The 18,461-nt window shown below is 35.4% G+C and overlaps 4 protein-coding genes and 1 pseudogene across 8 annotated transcripts; 3 read left to right on the top strand and 2 right to left on the bottom strand.

Moving 5' to 3' along the window:
• Positions 1 to 22: 22 nt before the first annotated feature.
• On the bottom strand, positions 23 to 3,750 carry LOC110423758 (ATP synthase F1 complex assembly factor). Of its 3 annotated transcripts, XR_002445852.2 has the most exons (7): positions 3,138 to 3,750; positions 2,957 to 3,036; positions 2,803 to 2,861; positions 1,733 to 2,166; positions 1,150 to 1,215; positions 264 to 383; positions 23 to 180 (listed from the first exon to the last, which is right to left on the bottom strand). XR_002445852.2 is itself a non-coding variant. In XM_021438105.2 (4 exons), exons 1-4 carry the CDS (start codon positions 3,462 to 3,464, stop codon positions 1,862 to 1,864), a joined length of 771 nt encoding a protein of 256 aa, XP_021293780.1. In that variant the 5' UTR covers positions 3,465 to 3,750; the 3' UTR covers positions 1,403 to 1,861. The 3 variants fall into 3 exon arrangements, 1 of the variants encoding a protein (XP_021293780.1); XM_021438105.2 differs by lacking the exons at positions 23 to 180; positions 264 to 383; positions 1,150 to 1,215 and having other exon boundaries at positions 1,403 to 2,166; XR_002445853.1 differs by lacking the exons at positions 1,150 to 1,215; positions 1,733 to 2,166; positions 2,803 to 2,861; positions 2,957 to 3,036; positions 3,138 to 3,750 and adding an exon at positions 554 to 683.
• Positions 3,751 to 5,482: 1,732 nt separating this feature from the next.
• Positions 5,483 to 7,377, top strand: LOC110423757 (Peroxidase superfamily protein). The gene is made up of 3 exons (XM_021438104.2): positions 5,483 to 5,941; positions 6,082 to 6,282; positions 6,799 to 7,377. Exons 1-3 carry the CDS (start codon positions 5,483 to 5,485, stop codon positions 7,375 to 7,377), a joined length of 1,239 nt encoding a protein of 412 aa, XP_021293779.1.
• A 388-nt stretch (positions 7,378 to 7,765) lies between these two features.
• LOC110423760 (D-Tyr-tRNA(Tyr) deacylase family protein) lies at positions 7,766 to 9,636 on the top strand. 2 transcript variants are annotated; one of them, XM_021438107.2, is made up of 8 exons: positions 7,766 to 7,932; positions 8,023 to 8,114; positions 8,225 to 8,291; positions 8,399 to 8,429; positions 8,499 to 8,639; positions 9,185 to 9,210; positions 9,315 to 9,368; positions 9,453 to 9,636. In XM_021438107.2, the coding sequence occupies exons 1-7, from the start codon at positions 7,783 to 7,785 to the stop codon at positions 9,324 to 9,326; spliced, it is 519 nt and encodes a 172-aa protein (XP_021293782.1). In that variant the 5' UTR covers positions 7,766 to 7,782; the 3' UTR covers positions 9,327 to 9,368; positions 9,453 to 9,636. The 2 variants fall into 2 exon arrangements, with proteins under 2 accessions (XP_021293782.1, XP_021293781.1); XM_021438106.2 differs by having other exon boundaries at positions 9,310 to 9,368.
• Positions 9,637 to 9,769: 133 nt separating this feature from the next.
• SNI1 (negative regulator of systemic acquired resistance (SNI1)) lies at positions 9,770 to 14,375 on the bottom strand. The gene is given in 16 exon segments (XM_021438103.2): positions 9,770 to 10,081; positions 10,288 to 10,418; positions 11,014 to 11,064; positions 11,067 to 11,168; positions 11,319 to 11,384; positions 11,833 to 11,902; positions 12,012 to 12,082; positions 12,164 to 12,376; positions 12,515 to 12,564; positions 12,636 to 12,717; positions 12,909 to 12,980; positions 13,171 to 13,260; positions 13,366 to 13,434; positions 13,523 to 13,616; positions 13,743 to 13,809; positions 13,912 to 14,375. Coding segments are annotated over 16 exon segments (1,434 nt in total). The 5' UTR covers positions 14,045 to 14,375; the 3' UTR covers positions 9,770 to 10,008.
• Positions 14,376 to 17,262: 2,887 nt separating this feature from the next.
• LOC110424350 (GDSL esterase/lipase At5g45950 pseudogene) lies at positions 17,263 to 18,457 on the top strand (annotated as a pseudogene). Its single transcript, XR_016351754.1, has 3 exons — positions 17,263 to 17,708; positions 18,057 to 18,187; positions 18,296 to 18,457. The product of XR_016351754.1 is annotated as a GDSL esterase/lipase At5g45950 pseudogene (transcript).
• The last annotated feature ends 4 nt before the right edge of the window (positions 18,458 to 18,461 follow it).

Genomic DNA, 18,461 nt, shown 5'->3' with positions numbered 1-18,461 from the left:
TAGATTATATGAACTGACCGCCAAATCTTCTTCTTCAATCAAATCGAAATGCGCATTGAGAGCACGGCTGGAGAGATTGGGGAAGAACTTGAAGAAGCGAGGAATTAGCTGCGCAGCCAACTGCTTCGCCTTTAAACTTGTTTTCGTGGCATCGATGATTCCTTCGTAGTCTTTCACATTCTGTATGATATCAGAAATTAGATAAGTTACAGATAGACAAGGTAAAACCCTAGGAATAGAGAGAAAGGCAGGGAGGGGCCAACCTGAGACTTATCCTTGGCCTCGTTAAGGCGTTCGCCGAACTCGTAGAGCTTCTCGATTTGCTTGGCTTCCTCGGAAGCGTCAGTCATTTGGTGGATTTAAGGACGGAGATAACTGAGAGACTGAAAATTCAACAATATTAACACCAAAAAAAGAATTCAACTGAAAAATTATACTATTTTGAGAGACAGAGAAGCAAAGAAGAATAATTTGAGTGGTTTTCCTGTTTGGTTACTGGGAAACTGAGAGAAAACCGAAAGAGTGGAGTCACAACAGTGGAAAGGGGGGAAACCTTGAGAGAGAGAGTATTCGGAGAAGACTCACTTAAGGGTTTAATTTTTCTTTTCTTTTCTTTACCCTTTTTTCTTTTGCTTTTGATTGTAACGGAGAGAAAAGAAGAAGGCTAGGCTACTTTCGCTTTGACGAACCTCCTCGCCTGGTCGGGTCCAGTATATCATTATCCATTTTTGCTTCATCAAAACGACTGCGTTTCACCAGGTTTTCTTATTTCTGCACAGCGTTTCGGGCCTTACGGTCCGTGACTCCTAAGCATCTGAGCCGTTAGAGCCCATTAACCACATTCCTTGATTGGATTGGATAGAGATCAAAGACTACAATGTTGCAAATTATTTCTACTTGAGCATGAACTTAGCAAATTTTTGGCATATATATGTTATATATTAAAAAAACCCATTTTTAATTGAATTTTTTGTTTTAATTTAATGACATTTTTCGATGTCAAAAATAATAAAATACTTATAATCCTAATATCAGATTTTCCCATTTACTAACTCTTTTGTTATTAAAATAAAAAAACAAAAAAGCACCTTTTAAAAAAAAAAAAAAAGAGAGGAAAAAGCACTATTACAATTTGCAAGTGCAAAGTACCTTAGGTTGTCCGCTTTAATTGACCTATTTTCTGACGTGACCAGTGTTGAGTTATGCCATACCTAACTGTCGATGAGACCAAATAATTGCCGTCAGGACACAAATACAGCACAGCAAATGTTTAGTATTGATTTCTATTTAATGGGAATGTTTGTCTAGTTGTCTAAACTCAAAATAGAAATGAAACTTCAGCTGCCTATGTCCCATGCTTCTTAGTATTTTGATCATTCTCCATAGATGTTAAAACTAGAAACTTGCATCTCTTGCAGATAAAGATATGAGAATGTAGATCCTGAATGTGTACCGGACTGGCATGCTAACTACCAGAAAGATAACACTTGTTCATCAAAGAGACCTTAGATGCTAACATGTAAATGAATATAATCTTAGACGAAAGGAGAATGGTTATATCATTGATATAGTTTTAAGTAAAATGTAAGATTTGTGCCTTCTCTTGATAATGTAACACTAACGCCTGTTCAGAAGAATAATCTCTCTCTTCAATGTACTCTCAGGAACTCAAGTAGTCATCTCAAGACCATTCTCTCCCCTGGTGAAATGAACAAGTAGGGCTGAATAATACCTCTGTTAAAAACATAACCGGTTGTCTTGAGATAATCCTCCCATTGGGCCAATGCCTAAGTGGAAACATTATTGCTTCAGACTTCCTGACTAAGCAGCATTGTAGTTCACCATATATCATTCAAAGAAGTTACATGATGGGCATGTCTAAGGCTCGCAACACATCCTTGAACTCAAACTCACGTGGTTCTTTATTGAATCGTTCAACCTGCTTGTACCTCACATCATTCAGATAGAAAGATTGAGTGGTCTCCAAGAGCCATTTTGCTTCCTCATCAGTAAGTTTACTGGTGAAAACAATATCTCCACGAATGAGTACCAAGTCCTTGCTTTCTGCAAATTCTGTGTAAAAGGTTGCAGTGAAGTAAGGAGCTGCTTGAGTTCCCTTCGCTTTGTAATCTTCAAGACCAGTGAAAAGCATGTGCGGCAACTGCACTGCAAGAAAAAATTGAATACACATTTGAGCAAACTAACAAGTTCATGGAGAGATAGAAACTTGTTTGTCTACTTTACTGGCATCTAATTATAACAACAGGGGGCCCTAATGCACAACATAAATACTATTTATAGTACCAAATAACCCTAACAGCTTCCTTAAGCATTCATCACAACCACCAAAAAGTACGTTGCACTTCTTTGATTTACAACCTACACACAAGAATGGTCAATCAATTGAAACTCCTGCAAGAAATTCTTCAGAAAATAAAAACCAATTTATAGCCAAGGCATTTCCAAGGCTCTCCTCAAATACGGAAGGAATACCAGCAATGATGCTTGGCCTGATAGTATCATCCCAACTGTAAGATAAAGAAGAGAAAGACAAACTTGTGACAAATTATGACTGCAAACTGGTATTATCTTGTTCAATAATATACACATTACTGCATTGAATTGCTAAAACAGACACAATTCAATAACTCATAAGAGGAACATGAGCATTGTTGTATACAAAATATTTTAAGCTGAGTATTGGGTTATGTAGCTCATAGACCAAAGAACTCAACCACCAAAAATAGAAATCCACTTTCATATAAAACCGATATGACAAAATGCAAAGAGTACTGAACAAACCTTGAGCAAACATTGTTGTGTAACCACTTCCTCTCCACAAAGGAATGACAAAATACCGGCTGCTAATACAGATAGAAGTAAGACTAGCCAGAATTATGGAACCAAATGATGTGTTTGCTTGTAACAACAGAAAACAATGGAAAAAATGGATTACCAATCTGAGCCTCTGTGTTCCAACAAACGGTAAAGTTTTGCTTTCATGGTCAACCCAATGTGACCTCTTCCCAAGTGATACTGAACATAAAAAAAAATAAAAATCGCTTAATCAATTTGTTCTCGTATATTAATAACATAAAAATGAAAGGGAAAAAAAAGTGAGTAATTGGATACATTACATCATCCCAAACAGAAGCAAGGTCCTCTGCTGAACGGTTCTTTGCTCTGTCCAAGTCCATGATGGAATTCAAAGGCTTGGGTTGTAAAGGCGTGAACCCAGTAGCAAACCTCGAAGTCCTGCAAAAACCAAGCGAACCCCATTTCAAGAAATCGCCTGGGATCGCTTCTTTTTGCGGGTTTTGGACATGTTGTTGCAAGGAGAAAGCAGAGAAGCTGCGCTCTGGAAGCCAACAAGAAGATGATAATGGTGCTTCTTTGAGGAGGAAAGCTCTCAGTGAGGAAGAAGCTTTCACAGTTCGAGTTATCCTTGATGTTAACCGTTGCATTTTTGTCGAGTTTTCAGAGGCCGCGTCAACTCAGCTCAAACTCGATCCGCTGGGTGATTGAATCAAACGCTTTGCGTGCAATGCAGCCAATTTCTGAGGGAAACCGGGGTGGACTACTCCGAGAATGAAAACGCAGCGTTTTACTCACCAGGTAGAGGCAAAAGTCTGGCTTAAATCCACGGATCCATTTGGGAAAGCCTGGGCCCAATCCGTTTGTAATTTACAAAAGGTTTTCTCTTCAAAAGTCTTGGGCTGGACTGAATTCAGATCGAGCTATCTATCCCATTCTAATGACATCGAGCCCATGTTTGGTCCCACCGGAAAAGGGTTAGGATTTGAGCTGGGCTGGACCCACCTTTTGAAATAAACTCAAATTATATATATTTAATGTTTGACTCAGTAATTGTCTCTGAAAAAGTAAAATTTGTATCTCTTTTTTCAAAAATAAAATAAAATCAATAAAATATAACATATAATATATATTGATGAAAAAATTTTAATAATTAATTTATATAAATATATCTTAATGTGACACTTATCAATTCTCTAATGTCGTTTGTCAAGTCTAAAAATTTTAATGTATAAGGTATGATGCAAAATGGGCCATGGAAGTATTCTTAACCATATGATAAACTGATGTATTGGTCTTCCCCTCAACATTAAACTCTGGCTCCCTCCCTCCCTGCATGGGCACCACCAACAATTGGCTCTATCAAGATGGACAAACCGAATCCAATCCAGAATTTAATGGAAATATAACAACAGTGGTCAAACGACAAATGTACTGACTTCCACATTTCCTTTGTCCTGGGTGACACTTCTGCATTTCCTGTTACTTAAAAAGATTCTAAAAGAAAAGAAAAAATGTTCCAAGGTTGCCACTGTCTTATTCAGCAATCGCGAACACAGACTTTTGCTCTTTTGTTTTTGGAAAAAGTCCCAGCAATGTCAGCTATCATGATATTCATAAGCTTTTCATGTGCTCTTCACTTTAAAATTCCCATCAGAGGTCATTATCTGGAGGTTAGAACTGGATGAGATTAACTTTAAAAGCTGGCTATGGGACAGTGAGAGAAAAGCAACAGATCTTTTTGCAGCTAAAAATCGAGTATATACTGGTTATTGTATACTGACCAAGACATGAGACCTGGTTTACTGGCTTTTGTATAGTTTCACTTCACCACCCAATTCCAAAATGGGAAATATGTTTACTAAAACCTGATTTCACCAGACCCTAGCTCTGACACTAGTGAATTTAAATACAGCAATCCAAAAGCATATTTGACATTTGGCCTGTAAAAAAATTTCTACTCAAAAGTGCGGTCCCACAGCAAACAACTGCCTTTTTCCGGCTCCTCTAATATACCCTTGTCCCACGTCCACGAATCCAAGTGAGTACCAAAAGCTAAGAAAGGAATTGAGCGTGAGATGGTCCTAGCAGCTTTTACTATGCTCACAAGAAAAAGCTTACCTCCACTGAAGTCACTACTGAAAAAGGGCCAACTAAAATAGCCATTGATGCATATTCTACATAGAGAAGTTAAGCAAATGGCTCTGATTAATCTGTGTCAACAGAGTTAATTTATGATCTGGTGATCTCCCTCGTTTGCACATGCATTGCATTTAAGAACTCAAGTTTGGTTGGCAAGTGGGGTTGAGTACTTTCTTTCCCACCACCCATCAACTTTGCTGAGCCTTTCTTATTTTGTATTCAGCCACTTTGCCTGTTTGCTTACTTAAGTACCAAGAGGCCATCGGCATTAGAAACTAACTACTCCATTTCCTATAAAAACAGGTTAATGTCTATGTGATAAAAGATGATTTGTGATCTTTAATCATTACTCAAACCCGTGACTGACTGTCGCAATGCCAACTATTGTTTTCTAACCTGGCTATGATTAAGCAGATCCTCCTTTCATTTCTACATTATCAATCAAAACGGTGTCAAAGGGCAAAAGGGAAACCTTTTGTTCCTACTCCTACTTCTCTTTGCTTCAGAGTTTCTCTTTCCTCACCCAATGTTGAGTCAACTTGGGAACACTCTCGTTCTCTCTCTTGTACAATTGGGTTTCACGGGAGTGGATTATCATCCTCTTTGGTTGCGGCAATCTGTCCCACTAAAAAACTTCTGCACCTGGTCTAAACACTTTTATATTCTCCACTACTATTTCTTTCTTTGTCCTAAGCTGCCCACTCCTATAGACTATACAATCATGTCTGTCCCTTCTCCATCTTCATCCTCCTTTGTTTTCACTTGTTTGCTTATCATTTTCTTGCTCACATTAAGCTCCTCCGATTGTCAACCCATCAGCACCCCTGCGAAACGCCTCCCACGCCAACTTTCTGTCAGTTACTATGCGAAATCTTGCCCACAACTTGAGCAACTAATCGGCTCCATCACCTCCCAACAATTCAAAGAAGCCCCTGTCTCCGCACCTGCCACCATTCGCCTCTTCTTCCATGACTGCTTTGTAGAAGTAATGCAAATTATATTCCATTGATTACTTCTGCATGCATGGACATGTTAGCATTATTGCTACCGTGGGCTGCCAACAGGGGAAGTTCTAACAGATGATTAATCAAATTTTTTTTTGCATGGGTTATTGTTAAATTGCAGGGTTGTGATGCATCTATCCTTATAGCAACAAATTCTGGAAATAAGATTTTAGCTGAGAAAGATGCAGAGGACAACAAGGACCTGAGAACGGAGGGGTTTGATACAATAACGAGAGCCAAGACTTTGGTGGAGAGCAAGTGCCCAGGCGTTGTTTCCTGTGCTGATATTCTTGCAATTGCAGCCAGAGATTTTGTCCATTTGGTTAGTGCTTCCATTTTCCACGATTCTCATGAATTTGATATTATTTCTGATAACAAATCATCAGTTGCTCAAAAGCTCCCGTTTCACTGCCGTCCTTCTGTCAATTAATGTGACCATATTATTTAATACTAATGATGCTTCCAGAGTAGAAGGATTGGGGAAAAAAAATAATTATGTTACTTGTTATCTGCAATACAGCTATAGTTAACAGTTAACACTCTGTTCTAATAGGACATGAAAGAAATTCATATTTTGAGGTGCCTAATATGTCGACAATGAAAGCTGTGTCATTAACAGCCAAGACTCTGCTGCTAGTTTGTCCTGCCTGATCTTGACTTTCGATCTTTGTGTCTCCAAGATCAGTGAATTTAAATCATTATCAATGTTAAGACAATTAAGTACTCTGGTTTTATATTCATGTTAAAATATTATTCTTTGCCAAAGGAACAGGGAAGTCTAGTATACTTGATTGGGGCATTAGATTTACTTTGGTTTCTAAAATTAATGTGTTTTCAGGCAGGGGGACCTTATTACCAAGTGAAGAAAGGAAGGTGGGATGGGAAAATATCAATGGCATCCAGGGTCCCTTACAACCTCCCACATGCAAATTCAACCGTCGATCAACTGATCAAACTCTTCAGCTCAAAAGGGTTAACTGTCCAGGACCTGGTTGTGCTCTCGGGTGCCCACACTATCGGCTTTGCCCGCTGCAAGTACTTTGTGGGCCGACTCTACGATTACAAGGGAACTATGCAGCCTGACCCTGCCATTGACCCAAGACTCCTGAAGGCACTAAAAATGTCATGCCCGCATGTTGGCGGCAATGCTGACATTGTTGCTCCATTTGATGTTACGACCCCGTTCTTGTTCGACCATGCTTATTATGCAAATTTGGAGGGTAAATTGGGCTTGTTAGCTTCGGACCAAGGTCTTTTTTGGGACCCTAGGACCAAGCCTCTGGTCCAATCTCTTGGTCAAGATAAGGCTAAGTTCTTCCAGGCCTTCTCAGAAGCTATGGACAAAATGGGCTCAATAGGTGTTAAAAGAGGCAGAAGACATGGAGAGACGAGGACAGTTTGTAGTATGCACATGTGAAGCTTGTGGCTTCCCTCTTTTTTGTTTTTTCCCCTTTTAGATTTCTTCTTCTTTTATTAGGTTCTAGGCTTTTTCTTTATTAGCTTTTTTCTTTTACCTACTGGCTTGTTAGGTTGGGTTTGGCTTGGATAGTGTGGGATTTGTTACGGATGAGGCTTTTGTGTATGTTTAGAGAGTTCAATCCCAAAAGAACATGGGAGACATATTGTTCCGGCTCAATGTAACTTTCAAATGATGTTCCATTACCTCTCAATGATTTCGTTTATTATTTTCACGCAATAATTCCATTTCGGTTAACTACCCAAATACTGTAACTTTCAATATTTGAAGATGTAGAAAAGAAAAGGCGAAGTATCTTCAAGTTTTGGAGTCCAAATAGCTGTCTTAAGCGGACTTAGAAAGGCCATGCACTCTCTTTCCATTTCCCCTTACTTTGCCTCCATAATACGCACCAAAAATAAGCGGAAAACTCTTTTACCATCGAAGAAACACCGAAACCTACAAATTAGGGCGATGAGAGCCGTGGTCCAAAGAGTCGCCTCCGCCAGCGTCGAGGTCAGTCAGAAAAACTAAAACCCCCCCGCCTCCCTCCGGTCCCTCTATCTTGCGCTATGATAAACATCATTAACTTAGCATTTTTCCCAGGTCGATGGCGGCATTGCGTCGGAAATCGGACCTGGTCTCCTCGTCCTCGTTGGACTCCATGATTCCGACACCGAATCTGACACCGATTACATGTAATAAAACATTTCGGTGCATTCTATCTTATCCAATTCATTACATCTTTAGTTTTTTTTTTTTTTTACTGCTGTTGATGATGAAAATGAAGGAGTTAAATTTTGTGCAGTTGTCGTAAGGTTTTGAACATGAGACTGTTCCCTAATGAAAGTACTGGCAAAGGATGGGACCAGAGTGTAAATTTTCCCTTTTTCCTTTCCTTTACTTTCCAATTTCTGTTTAGTGACTTGATGTTTTACGCTAAGGTTGTAGTTGTAAATTCAATTTTTGGGATAATTTTCAGGTCATGCAAAGGAATTATGGAGTTCTACTGGGTAATCTTAATTCTTAGAGTTTTCTCTTTTTCCATTTTGTCTGAATTCTAAAGTTGTTTTGCATTGCAGTGAGTCAATTTACGTTGTATGGATTCTTGAAGGGTAACAAGCCAGACTTCCATGTGGCAATGCCGCCACAGAAAGCAAAGCCGTTCTATGAATCTTTAGTTGACAAATTCAGAAAAGCTTATAAGCCAGATGCAATAAAAGGTTCTTTCCATTTACCTTCCATTCTTTATTTTATTGTGCTATTTCTAAATGATCTTTATCCCTTTTTTTCAACAAATGTTAAATCATTCATAAATTCATTTATGTATTGTTTTATATTATCCAGTACCAAGTAGAATGTCTTTCAATGGAAAACACGCACAACTGAGATCTGTATGGTATATATTGATAGTTAGTACCATGATTCCTATATTGATAGATCTGTATGCTGAGCACTAACAGCATGGGATATAGAGGCTTGTACTCAAAGATGCAAATTAACAATTATTTTCTCAAAACTATGAGAGTTTTGAACCATGTCAGACTCAAATCAGCCATGTTACTGATGCCATTTAGACAGAATGTATGCAACTCAATAGTTGATTTCTAAATATTTAATCACGTAACTTGAGATGTATGCAACTCAATAGCTGATGCCCAGACCGAGTTTTCACAGAGCAAAACATTGTCTCTAACCTAGTATAATTTGGCTGATGATGAATACAGTGTTTAAAGTTATATTGACTCATTTTGTTCATTTGGTGTAGATGGAGTATTTGGAGCAATGATGAAGGTGAGGCTATCCCCCGCCCCCAAAGTGTCATTTCTCTTGATTTGAATAGAAACTTTCATCAGGAGGTATTCTGACTTGGATCTTTGTACTTGTTTGAAGGTTAGTTTGGTCAATGATGGGCCAGTAACAATGCAGCTTGATTCATCTCAACCATCAAAGTGAGTATCAATTATGGTAATGATTAATGTTGCACAACTAAGTTAGAAAACTTTCGATACTAAAACAAGGTTGAACCATTTCAGGAATACAAGTGAGAAGGCAGAAGAATCCTAAATTGGTGGATTGGTAGAATATGTTGAGAGGTCTATCTTTGTAGAATTTGTCACAAACCCATAAATCTTTAAATAGTTTCGTGGGATGTCAGACAACAATTTATTATAATTCAGATCAAGCTCAACCTTTTAATATGAAATCAGCTTTTAGAAATTTTTATTTCTACTGAATTTTGGATTCAAGGTCAGGAATTCACCTCCTGGTTCTACCACTCTGGAAATTTTTTATTATAACCTTCTATGACCTCTCAATTATAACGGAAATTAAGAAAGAAGCGAAAAGTGGATGCCAGGTTTGGATGTTATAGAACTGGATACATATTTTATTTACTCCAAACACCATATAAGCATGACAATAGTGCTAGGTACACTAAATACGTTCTTTTTTTTTTTTTTTGGGCTAGAAGGTATAACTAAATCAGTTTACTGAATTCCCTGTGATATATATACAGCGATGGTCAAGCAAGTTACCTTCAATATGCGACCCTTCAAAAACCAGAAACGAAGTGCAGCTCTTTTTGACCTCCTATGAAGTTGTTGAAATGATCATTGCAGCTGTAAATAGTGCTTCTTTTCCAAGGGATGAAATCTCAATGTTCCTACAAGATGAGATGTAAAATGCATTTCTTTGAGAAATATGGTGCAGCAAAACTGACATTGATATATTAGCCACTCAACATGAACGTAGAGCTTGATTGCTCACACTGACATAACTATTGAACGCATAACATGTACCAGCAGCCTTAGCAGAAAAGAAATATAGTGAAATAATACAGACGAAAATAACAGAGAAAAAGAAGCTTACTCATCTGCTCCTCTTAGACTATCGAAAGCAGCAATTACATCTTTAGATATTTCCATGAGGGAACTGTTTTCATCGTCCTTGCAATCAGACATGCCAGGAAGACGTTGCTGAGATGAGATGGACAAGTAGGCCTGGAAGAGAAATTACAAGATCTAAGGAAATCAAAATATATGTGAGATGAACTTTATAACAGTTTTTGCAATGGTGGTTAACAACTTGAGTAGTTGAATTTCTCGTTTCAAAAACCACTTACTCTAGGAGATCAACGTACGGAGTTAATATTACCAAACTATTCCAACTTTTAGCTTCAAATTTAGATTTACATTTGTCTCATGACTCTCATGTCTTATCTATAACAACAAAGTATGCAATTTTCAGTGAATCAAATTCTTCTTAAGTTTCTCAACTTTTTTTACCGTCATATCAACAACTTGAGCAAAACTTAACAGTAGATGAATGAACAATTTGCATAAGGGACCATGCAACAACCCCACATACTGCCAACGGCAAAATCATCCTGCCAAGCACCTGCCACTTCACAACATGATCCCATTGGATTGCAGATTCTTTGTTGCTCAAGAAGACTAATCAAAGCAACAGCAGATATTCATCTCAACCATCTCTAATTACTATAGAATAATTATTAAAAAATAAAGCAGTTAATAGCATCAGCTTTAATACAAGCATCACATTATCAGTATGCTTAACAAAAACAAGGAGACTCACCAGAAAAGCATTGGCCAAAAGCAATTGACAGCATCACAGTCACATCAATTTCTTATAATGTTTCTCTGTTTGGTGCCGTTTGAAAAGGACTTCAAAACTCTATTTAACGTAGAATCTTCAGAAGTAACATTTGATCTCCGAGTACGAACAGATGGCTACATTAGAGAATCAAAATAATGTAAATTATATGCTGCCCCAGACTTGTCTCACAACTTTCTGCATATAATGTATGTACATGTGTGCATATAATGAAATATTTTAATAAACTATTTTAACAAACCATCATCAACGACTCAACTACTAACCTTGGCTGTGTATTTTAGAAAGTACTGCACAATGATCTCAAGCTTCCATTTAGGGTCAGTAAAGACCTGAAAAAAAAAGGGGTATTCATGGTTGGAAGGATAAAAACTATTGTTTCTAAAATTAAGGTTGCAATCTAGAATCACCACCATGTAACCTTCCGTGAAAACTAAAGGAAATGCTGATCAGCTGACACATCAATAGGAAAAAGTTACAATCAGAAAAGATACTTTAACAGTTACCAAAAGATTAGTTGAAATCTGTCCTAGAAAACAGCTAAAACTGAAAGAAGATGAAACATTGTTTGATGGTAATAATGGTCACGAACTCCTACCATCAAAATTCAAAAGGATAGTTTATCAAAGAATATGGTCAAAGGACCAGGTGATGCCTAAACCAATTGACCTGATAAAAAGGTAACACCTGCTCATTAATCCCTTAGGCGTCCAAGGCATTAGTAAATACATTTGTTTCGGAGGAATATGTGTGTCTTTGCGTTTATATATAAATGGCAACCTGAAGAAATGGGGAGAGCATATCTCTGTCATAAGTTAGCTCATCCAAGATTATCTCCGCCAGTGGGGTTCTGCACCAAATCAGAGGTTAAAAACCTGACATACATATCCATACATACATATGTAAAACAAAAATGATGAAGACAAAACTAAATCACCAAAACAGAATCAAGCAATTACCTCACACCATCAGCTCTGGTAGTTTGACCCTCCATGTGCGCTTGCTTCTTTGACATGTCAAGCTCCATAATCTGGAGAGGTCCACAAATGCAGAGATGATAGTTAAAATGATTTAAAAGTATCTTCTATTTAATGATTTATTGGGATCTTACCATTGTCAGAAGTTTCTGCATAGCCAAACAAGTAGTCTTTTGTACTTCAAGTAATGCAATTGCTACATCAGTATTATTATTCTCGTATGACTTTCCCATGGAAGTCTCAGAATGCTCAGACTCATCAACAATTCCAGCATGATCTTGGCACAGTCCACAGATTGTAGACAAGCAATCTTTCATTAAAACCTTGTAGTTGACTCTTCTTGAACCCTAAAACATAAATTTAGCATGAACAGCCAAATAGAAGACTCATGACAACAAACCTTAAACCTATTTGATGAAACAGATGAGAATGTAAGAAAAAAAAAGGTAGAAGAGAAATTAAAGGCTTAAAATGCTAAAGCTAACCAGAAGCATGTTGAGTAAGCACTCCCTCAAAAGGTTCCAGTTCATGGTTTCTGCAATATAACAATGAGCTGTAAAATCATCCTAATTATTGACAAGCACAAAACATTAGATATTGGCTTACCTTTATACATGTTGATACGGGGTACAAAATCTTCTTCAAGAACATTGACAAGATATTGAAACAGTAACATATTTCCTAAGGACTGCAACAAGGTTGTGTGAGCAACAGAGGAAACTTATTTACCAACAAAATGCAACACATGACAATTACTATTATCATGAGATTAGCCATTATAATTAGTAGACAGTTTTAACATGCAATTATGTGAGAGAACATTAGCATCTGCACCTCTTCCCAAAGTACTGAAAGATTACAAGGAATAAGTACACAAACCTCAGTATCCACTCTCTGAGAAATTGCTTTATTAGCTAATTCAGCAAGGCCTTGTATTAATTCATGAAAACCCTGGCAATGATTTAGACAGTCAAATAAAAGCTAACAATGCTAAGCACTAGTAATGGTAGTTTCTAAAATCAGCTTTCCTGCTTTTAGTGCAATTTCCATCTCATCGGCACAGAATTTAACATATAAGAAACCTCAATTGTTCATACCCTCAATAAGCATTCAAAGTTTCAAAACCACAAATCCAACTCACATTGACATCAAACAATCCATCTGAGTTTTTGGGAGTGGCTTCTCGCTCACTAGACATGACATCGGAGAAAACCACAAATGGCAGCCATGCCTAACCAGCAACAAAGACAAAATTAAATTAAATAAATGAAGGTACCAATCAACTTAAAAATGCAGAATCCTCAACATTTTTAATCATCATCAAGATTCCTATTACCTCGTTAATCACTACCAGTACACGAGAATCATCACCCGATGATTCAGATATATAAACTCGAGGAAAACGCTGCATTTTAAAGTATGTTAATAGACATTCTTTTTTCAAATGAATTAAGTAATGAAATCATAAGTTAAAACCAAACAAAGTCAATTACCTTTTCGATCTCATTCAAAAGCTCATAACTAGACATTATAAGTTCTAGAGATTTCCCTGCCCTCAGGATTTGAAACACCGCCTCAACCATTTTTCTTTATTTTAAAAACAAACAGAGGATTAAGACCAAAAAAAAAAAAACACATCAATGTTTTCATTGCAAAAAAAATAGTAAATAATTTGATCTTGAAAGAAGGTAGAAAATGAGAATGTAGATTTACTCAGTAGGAGGAGTTCCGTTTTCTGGTAAAAGTGAAGCAGTACGCACAGCTTCCAGGAAATCAACACCTAAATTCAACCAAACAAAGATAAAAACTAAATTTTAGTAACAAAAAATTAATTATTAATATCAATCGACTGAATATGATTCAAATTGGAGAGAATACGAACTGTCATCTCTGGCGTCTTGAGAATCTTTGTGAGATTCGTTGGAGTCGAGGATTGCTAACGTGTTCGCTTCCATGCCTCCTCTGTTGATTCTTATCCTTCTGTTGCAATTATTGCTGCTTTTTCTCTTCACCATTTCTTTTTCCTTCTTAATTTTCTGTTTCTTTCAAAAATCGAAACCCTAGGTCCTTTCTATTTCCCTCTGTCTCCTAACTCTCGAAGCTGCAAGAAAGACGCGATTTGATTGATATTGGCAGGGGGAAAGAAAGTAAAGCGGAAAGTCAGAAACTTATTCGAGAATTCCCGCGCAAATTCCCAACCATTTTTCCATACGAAAGAACAATTAAGGAAAAATCAGAATTCCGTTAAGAGGATTTGAACCCGGGCTCTTAAGCAGCCAAACTAAGGAAAAATAAAAATCAACATTAAAATGACAACAACCAATTTGTATTCTTTACTTTGACATTTAAAAAATCTAGGAAAAATAAAAATCAACATTAAAATTCCGTTACATTTGTGTTTTCCTTTGTTTTTAAGAAAAAATAACGTCAGAATACAAAAGTTTTTTTTTTGAAAAATAACAAAATAGTAATATATGATTCTAATTTTAACTTTTTAACAATTAAAAAATTAAAATAAATTATTATTTAATCACTTTTTTTAATTTTGAATAAAAGAAACTCTTATAATTCACCTTAGTTAAAATAATATAAGTCATTTTTTGTACCCACATGCTATTGATGAAGAAAAATAAATTATCATTTGTGTATTTCATCATACCACATCAATATCTACTATGACATGTTAACATATCATATTAGTACAAAATGGTATAAAAATGATAAATATTATTTTGATTGAACAAAAATTAATCAATCATTAATTATAAGAATATATTCAGTCTAAAATAAAACTGTATAAATCTGATTAAATTTAATAAAAATAAAAATTTATTTAAAATTTTAAAAATAGTTCAAAATTATACCTTAACTATTCAATATCTGAGTATTTTTTTTCATCTATTTGTGATTGTTTTTAATTTTTTGGTTTTGATAATAAATTTTTTTCAAAAGGTATAAAATAATAAAACAATTTAATTATATCATTCAAATTGACCTAAAAATTCTAATCATTGGTGAAGATTGAAAAACAAATAGAAGATAATTCGTTAAAGAATTGCATATAACAATTCCATCCGCATATCAACTTTTATATCATTTGACAACACAAAATATTTTTCAAGGTAATAAATATTTTTTTAATTCCCTAAAATTTCATAAATATTTTTTATTTAAAAATATAATTAATATTTAATATATTGACAATGTATAATTTTTATACACTATCAAGTCACCAAATCTTGATAGCTCATTAAAGAAGTATTATTTTAAAGGAAATAAAAAGTTAATAAGGTCCCTAATAGTATCAAATTTTAATATCAATCTTTTAATTTTTTAAAATAATATGTCAAAATTTAACAACCTAATAGAACATAGAAACTATATAAATATTTTCTCATAAAAATAGTACTTCACGTTACTCAAGATTTAAATTTATTTTATTTGTGCTTTGAGTTCTTGTGACATTAACTACCCTTATATATATATTATATTCTATTACTAGTTTTGCACCTTTATTAAAAAGATATCCTAAAAATATGTATTTGATAATGTTATTATTTAACATTACACATTTGCTCAATGCATTTAAAAATCATCAAATTAATTGTTAATTATTATATTAAATGTGAAAACATTGTTATAAATAATATCTTAAGACAAGTACAGTATATCTTTTTCTATTTGTCAGGAGAAAACCAAGGTAGGGTCAGATGACCAATTTAACCTTTAGCATTGTGGTGGCACCCCGTGGTTAAATGAGGATTTTAAATTGAGGATGTCCGATCATTAATGCCCTCAACTTGCATCAACAGCACAATGTACTTTTGTTGGGTCCACCTGATCGTTTAGTTTTCGTCAAGTTCTGTCAAAAATCAAGCATAGTGAGCCGTTATTTCCTTTCAAAGTTGAACAACATTAAATGAATACTAGTTCTATCATAATACTCTTGAACAGACACGACGGTAGCTGGTAAATTAATTTTATATTATTTTCTTATAATAATATTAGTGTTATTTTTTAGGCCAAAACTCCTACAACATTAAAAGCAACTATTTTATTCACTTAATGTAAATCCAATTGATCAAAGTTCTTGCAGTCCTTTTCCTGCATTTTTAATCATATTTAATATTCTTTTTGTGTGTTTTTTCGTACGAGGCGTTAATTTGTTAGTTGTCGTGGGACCAAAATTGATTGTGCAATTTGCTTTCAGCCATTCTCTATGTCGAAGTACTTAACAGCCAACACTTAAAAACTGTCCCCTTTTACCACGTGGAACTTAAATAATTTGTACTTGTGGGGTCCAGTTTTCCTGCTCTATCTTTAATATCACTATTAATTGGGCCTACAACCGGTCTGTTGATTTTTTGTTCGATGGATTTATTTATTTAGTTTTGCACGGTGAATCAGACTATACTTAAATAGCCCTTACAAATTGCATATATATAAAAAAAGCTTCGCCTTTTTAGCTTCAAGCATTTTAACCAGATGTTTGCAAGACTATAACATTGGTTGTAGTTAAGAATACCAATAAGTAAAGTGCTAACTAATTTGGAAATATTCAAATTTAAACTTGATTAAATTTATCTGAATTTAATTAAGAATCAACATTTTTATATTTGAACTTGATTAATTATTAATACTGGGAAAATTTCAAAGCTAAATCCAAAATAAAAAATGAATTTAAAATCAATTTTTATGTATATTATTAATGAATATTAGATTAATACATTAATTTTAAGTCATGAAAAAAATTGAATTTTACAATCATATTTATAATAATTAATAATTTTTAATAAGTATTATATTAATCACAAATAATTTATAAAAAATAAAACTTAAGATTTAATATTCATAATTATTATTTATAATTAAATTAAAAAAATAGATATCCTACTAACCGAACCTACTATAAGTAATAATTTTACTATCTTAATTTTACCTGAATTCAATTATAAGAGATTTATCCATACTTAATCAGATTGAATATTAGAAAACACTCAATTATAAAGTACTTATTGCCATCCCTAGTTTTCGTGGAGCATACAAATTGAAATCTGGCTATTAAGAAATGTGTTAGCTTATCAACTTTAATCCTATACACCCGAATGTTACGACAATATTTAATGTAAGTAGTCATTTGCAGCAAATCGCCACGAATTATATGATTCTATGCAAACCTAGCATTTCTCAAGATTTCGGACATGCTGTTAAATGTTCAACCAACAAAACCAACCCACCTGAAGCCTATTTAAGAAGTACGGCAGATGAACAGTGGAATATATAGCATTAAAGTGTCATTTTCTAAAGCATTCCAGAGTCATTTTCTAAAGAGTGTGTACAGTTCTCTTCCTAAACTGGAGCAAGCTAGCTAGCTACATAGCTCAAAAATGAAGAAAACGATGGCGAGGAGGACAGTTGTTTTGGTGCAGGTTTTGGCAATGGCCGCAGCGGTCATGCCATTGCTCTCAGGAGCTCTGGATACTCATCGGGTGAAGCAATTGGCAGCCACATACAATGTGACTTGTGTACTAGTTTTTGGAGACTCAAGCGTTGATCCTGGCAATAACAACTATCTGGCTACGCCCATGAAGGGTAATTTCCTTCCTTATGGGAAAGACTTCTTCAGAGGCCGCCCTACTGGACGGTTCAGCAATGGAAGGCTAGCCACAGATTTTATTGGTAAATTTACTGCCATGGCTCTGCAAATCCCTGTTCAGAGCATGTTATGTCAACTACTGTTAGAACTCTTACACTTTTGAAAGGCCATGCATCTTATTATTGGTATCCACTATGACCAACTAGAAACAAATAGTTGGTTCCACTCACATAAAAATTAATGTTGCTGAAAATGTTGGATTTTCGTGTTGCTAACTTTGATTCCTTTAAAATAATTAACATCATGCGAAAACAAAGCACAGTTTCATGGATGCTTAGTTTTTTCGAAATAATTCATTGTCAAGGCAAATAAACGAAAATTTGGTATGGTCCATAAATCTTGACAATGTCCTCTGCAACTGTTTATTTCAGCGGAAGCTTTGGGTTACACAAAGGCGATTCGACCCTTCCTTAACAAGAGATTGAGGCCAACTGATATCTTACATGGTGTTAGTTTCGCATCAGCTGCTTCTGGTTATGATGAGCTCACTGCCAATCTCTCTGTAAGTCTTTAAATACAGAGCTTCACTTCGGTAAAGGAAAGTTTGTTTTACATTAGCCAGTTTATGGAAACATAATTTTTGTCCCTTTGTTTTGCTTTGGTGAAATAGAGTGTCCTGCCCGTTTCCAAGCAGCTGGAGTATTTCAGGCAATATAAGATCCGGCTGAGTCAATTGGTTGGTGCAAGGACAGCAGAAGATATTACCAAAGATGCCGTAGCTGTAATGAGCATGGGCACGAACGACTTTCTCCAAAACTACTATTTAGAACCCATTC

Source organism: Theobroma umbraticum, unplaced genomic scaffold (assembly GCF_002168275.2).
Source record: "Theobroma umbraticum cultivar Fairchild unplaced genomic scaffold, ASM216827v3 scaffold_204.0, whole genome shotgun sequence".
Taxonomy (NCBI): domain Eukaryota; kingdom Viridiplantae; phylum Streptophyta; class Magnoliopsida; order Malvales; family Malvaceae; genus Theobroma; species Theobroma umbraticum.
This window is presented reverse-complemented; position numbering and strand designations above follow the sequence as displayed.

What these genes read in the sequence shown, in the direction of transcription:
- LOC110423757 (XM_021438104.2), top strand. Translation starts at nt 5,483, where the DNA reads ATGTTGAGTCAACTTGGGAACACTCTCGTTCTCTCTCTTGTACAATTG. An exon ending in TCCATGACTGCTTTGTAGAA is followed by an intron (nt 5,942 to 6,081) that starts GTAATGCAAATT and finishes GTTAAATTGCAG; the next exon opens with GGTTGTGATGCATCTATCCT. An exon ending in CCAGAGATTTTGTCCATTTG is followed by an intron (nt 6,283 to 6,798) that starts GTTAGTGCTTCC and finishes ATGTGTTTTCAG; the next exon opens with GCAGGGGGACCTTATTACCA.
- LOC110423758 (XM_021438105.2), bottom strand. Translation starts at nt 3,464, where the DNA reads ATGCAACGGTTAACATCAAGGATAACTCGAACTGTGAAAGCTTCTTCC. An exon ending in TTGCTTCTGTTTGGGATGAT is followed by an intron (nt 3,037 to 3,137) that starts GTAATGTATCCA and finishes TTTTATGTTCAG; the next exon opens with TATCACTTGGGAAGAGGTCA. An exon ending in GAACACAGAGGCTCAGATTG is followed by an intron (nt 2,862 to 2,956) that starts GTAATCCATTTT and finishes CTGTATTAGCAG; the next exon opens with CCGGTATTTTGTCATTCCTT.
- LOC110423760 (XM_021438106.2), top strand. Translation starts at nt 7,783, where the DNA reads ATGCACTCTCTTTCCATTTCCCCTTACTTTGCCTCCATAATACGCACC. An exon ending in GAATCTGACACCGATTACAT is followed by an intron (nt 8,115 to 8,224) that starts GTAATAAAACAT and finishes AATTTTGTGCAG; the next exon opens with TTGTCGTAAGGTTTTGAACA. An exon ending in GCAAAGGATGGGACCAGAGT is followed by an intron (nt 8,292 to 8,398) that starts GTAAATTTTCCC and finishes GATAATTTTCAG; the next exon opens with GTCATGCAAAGGAATTATGG.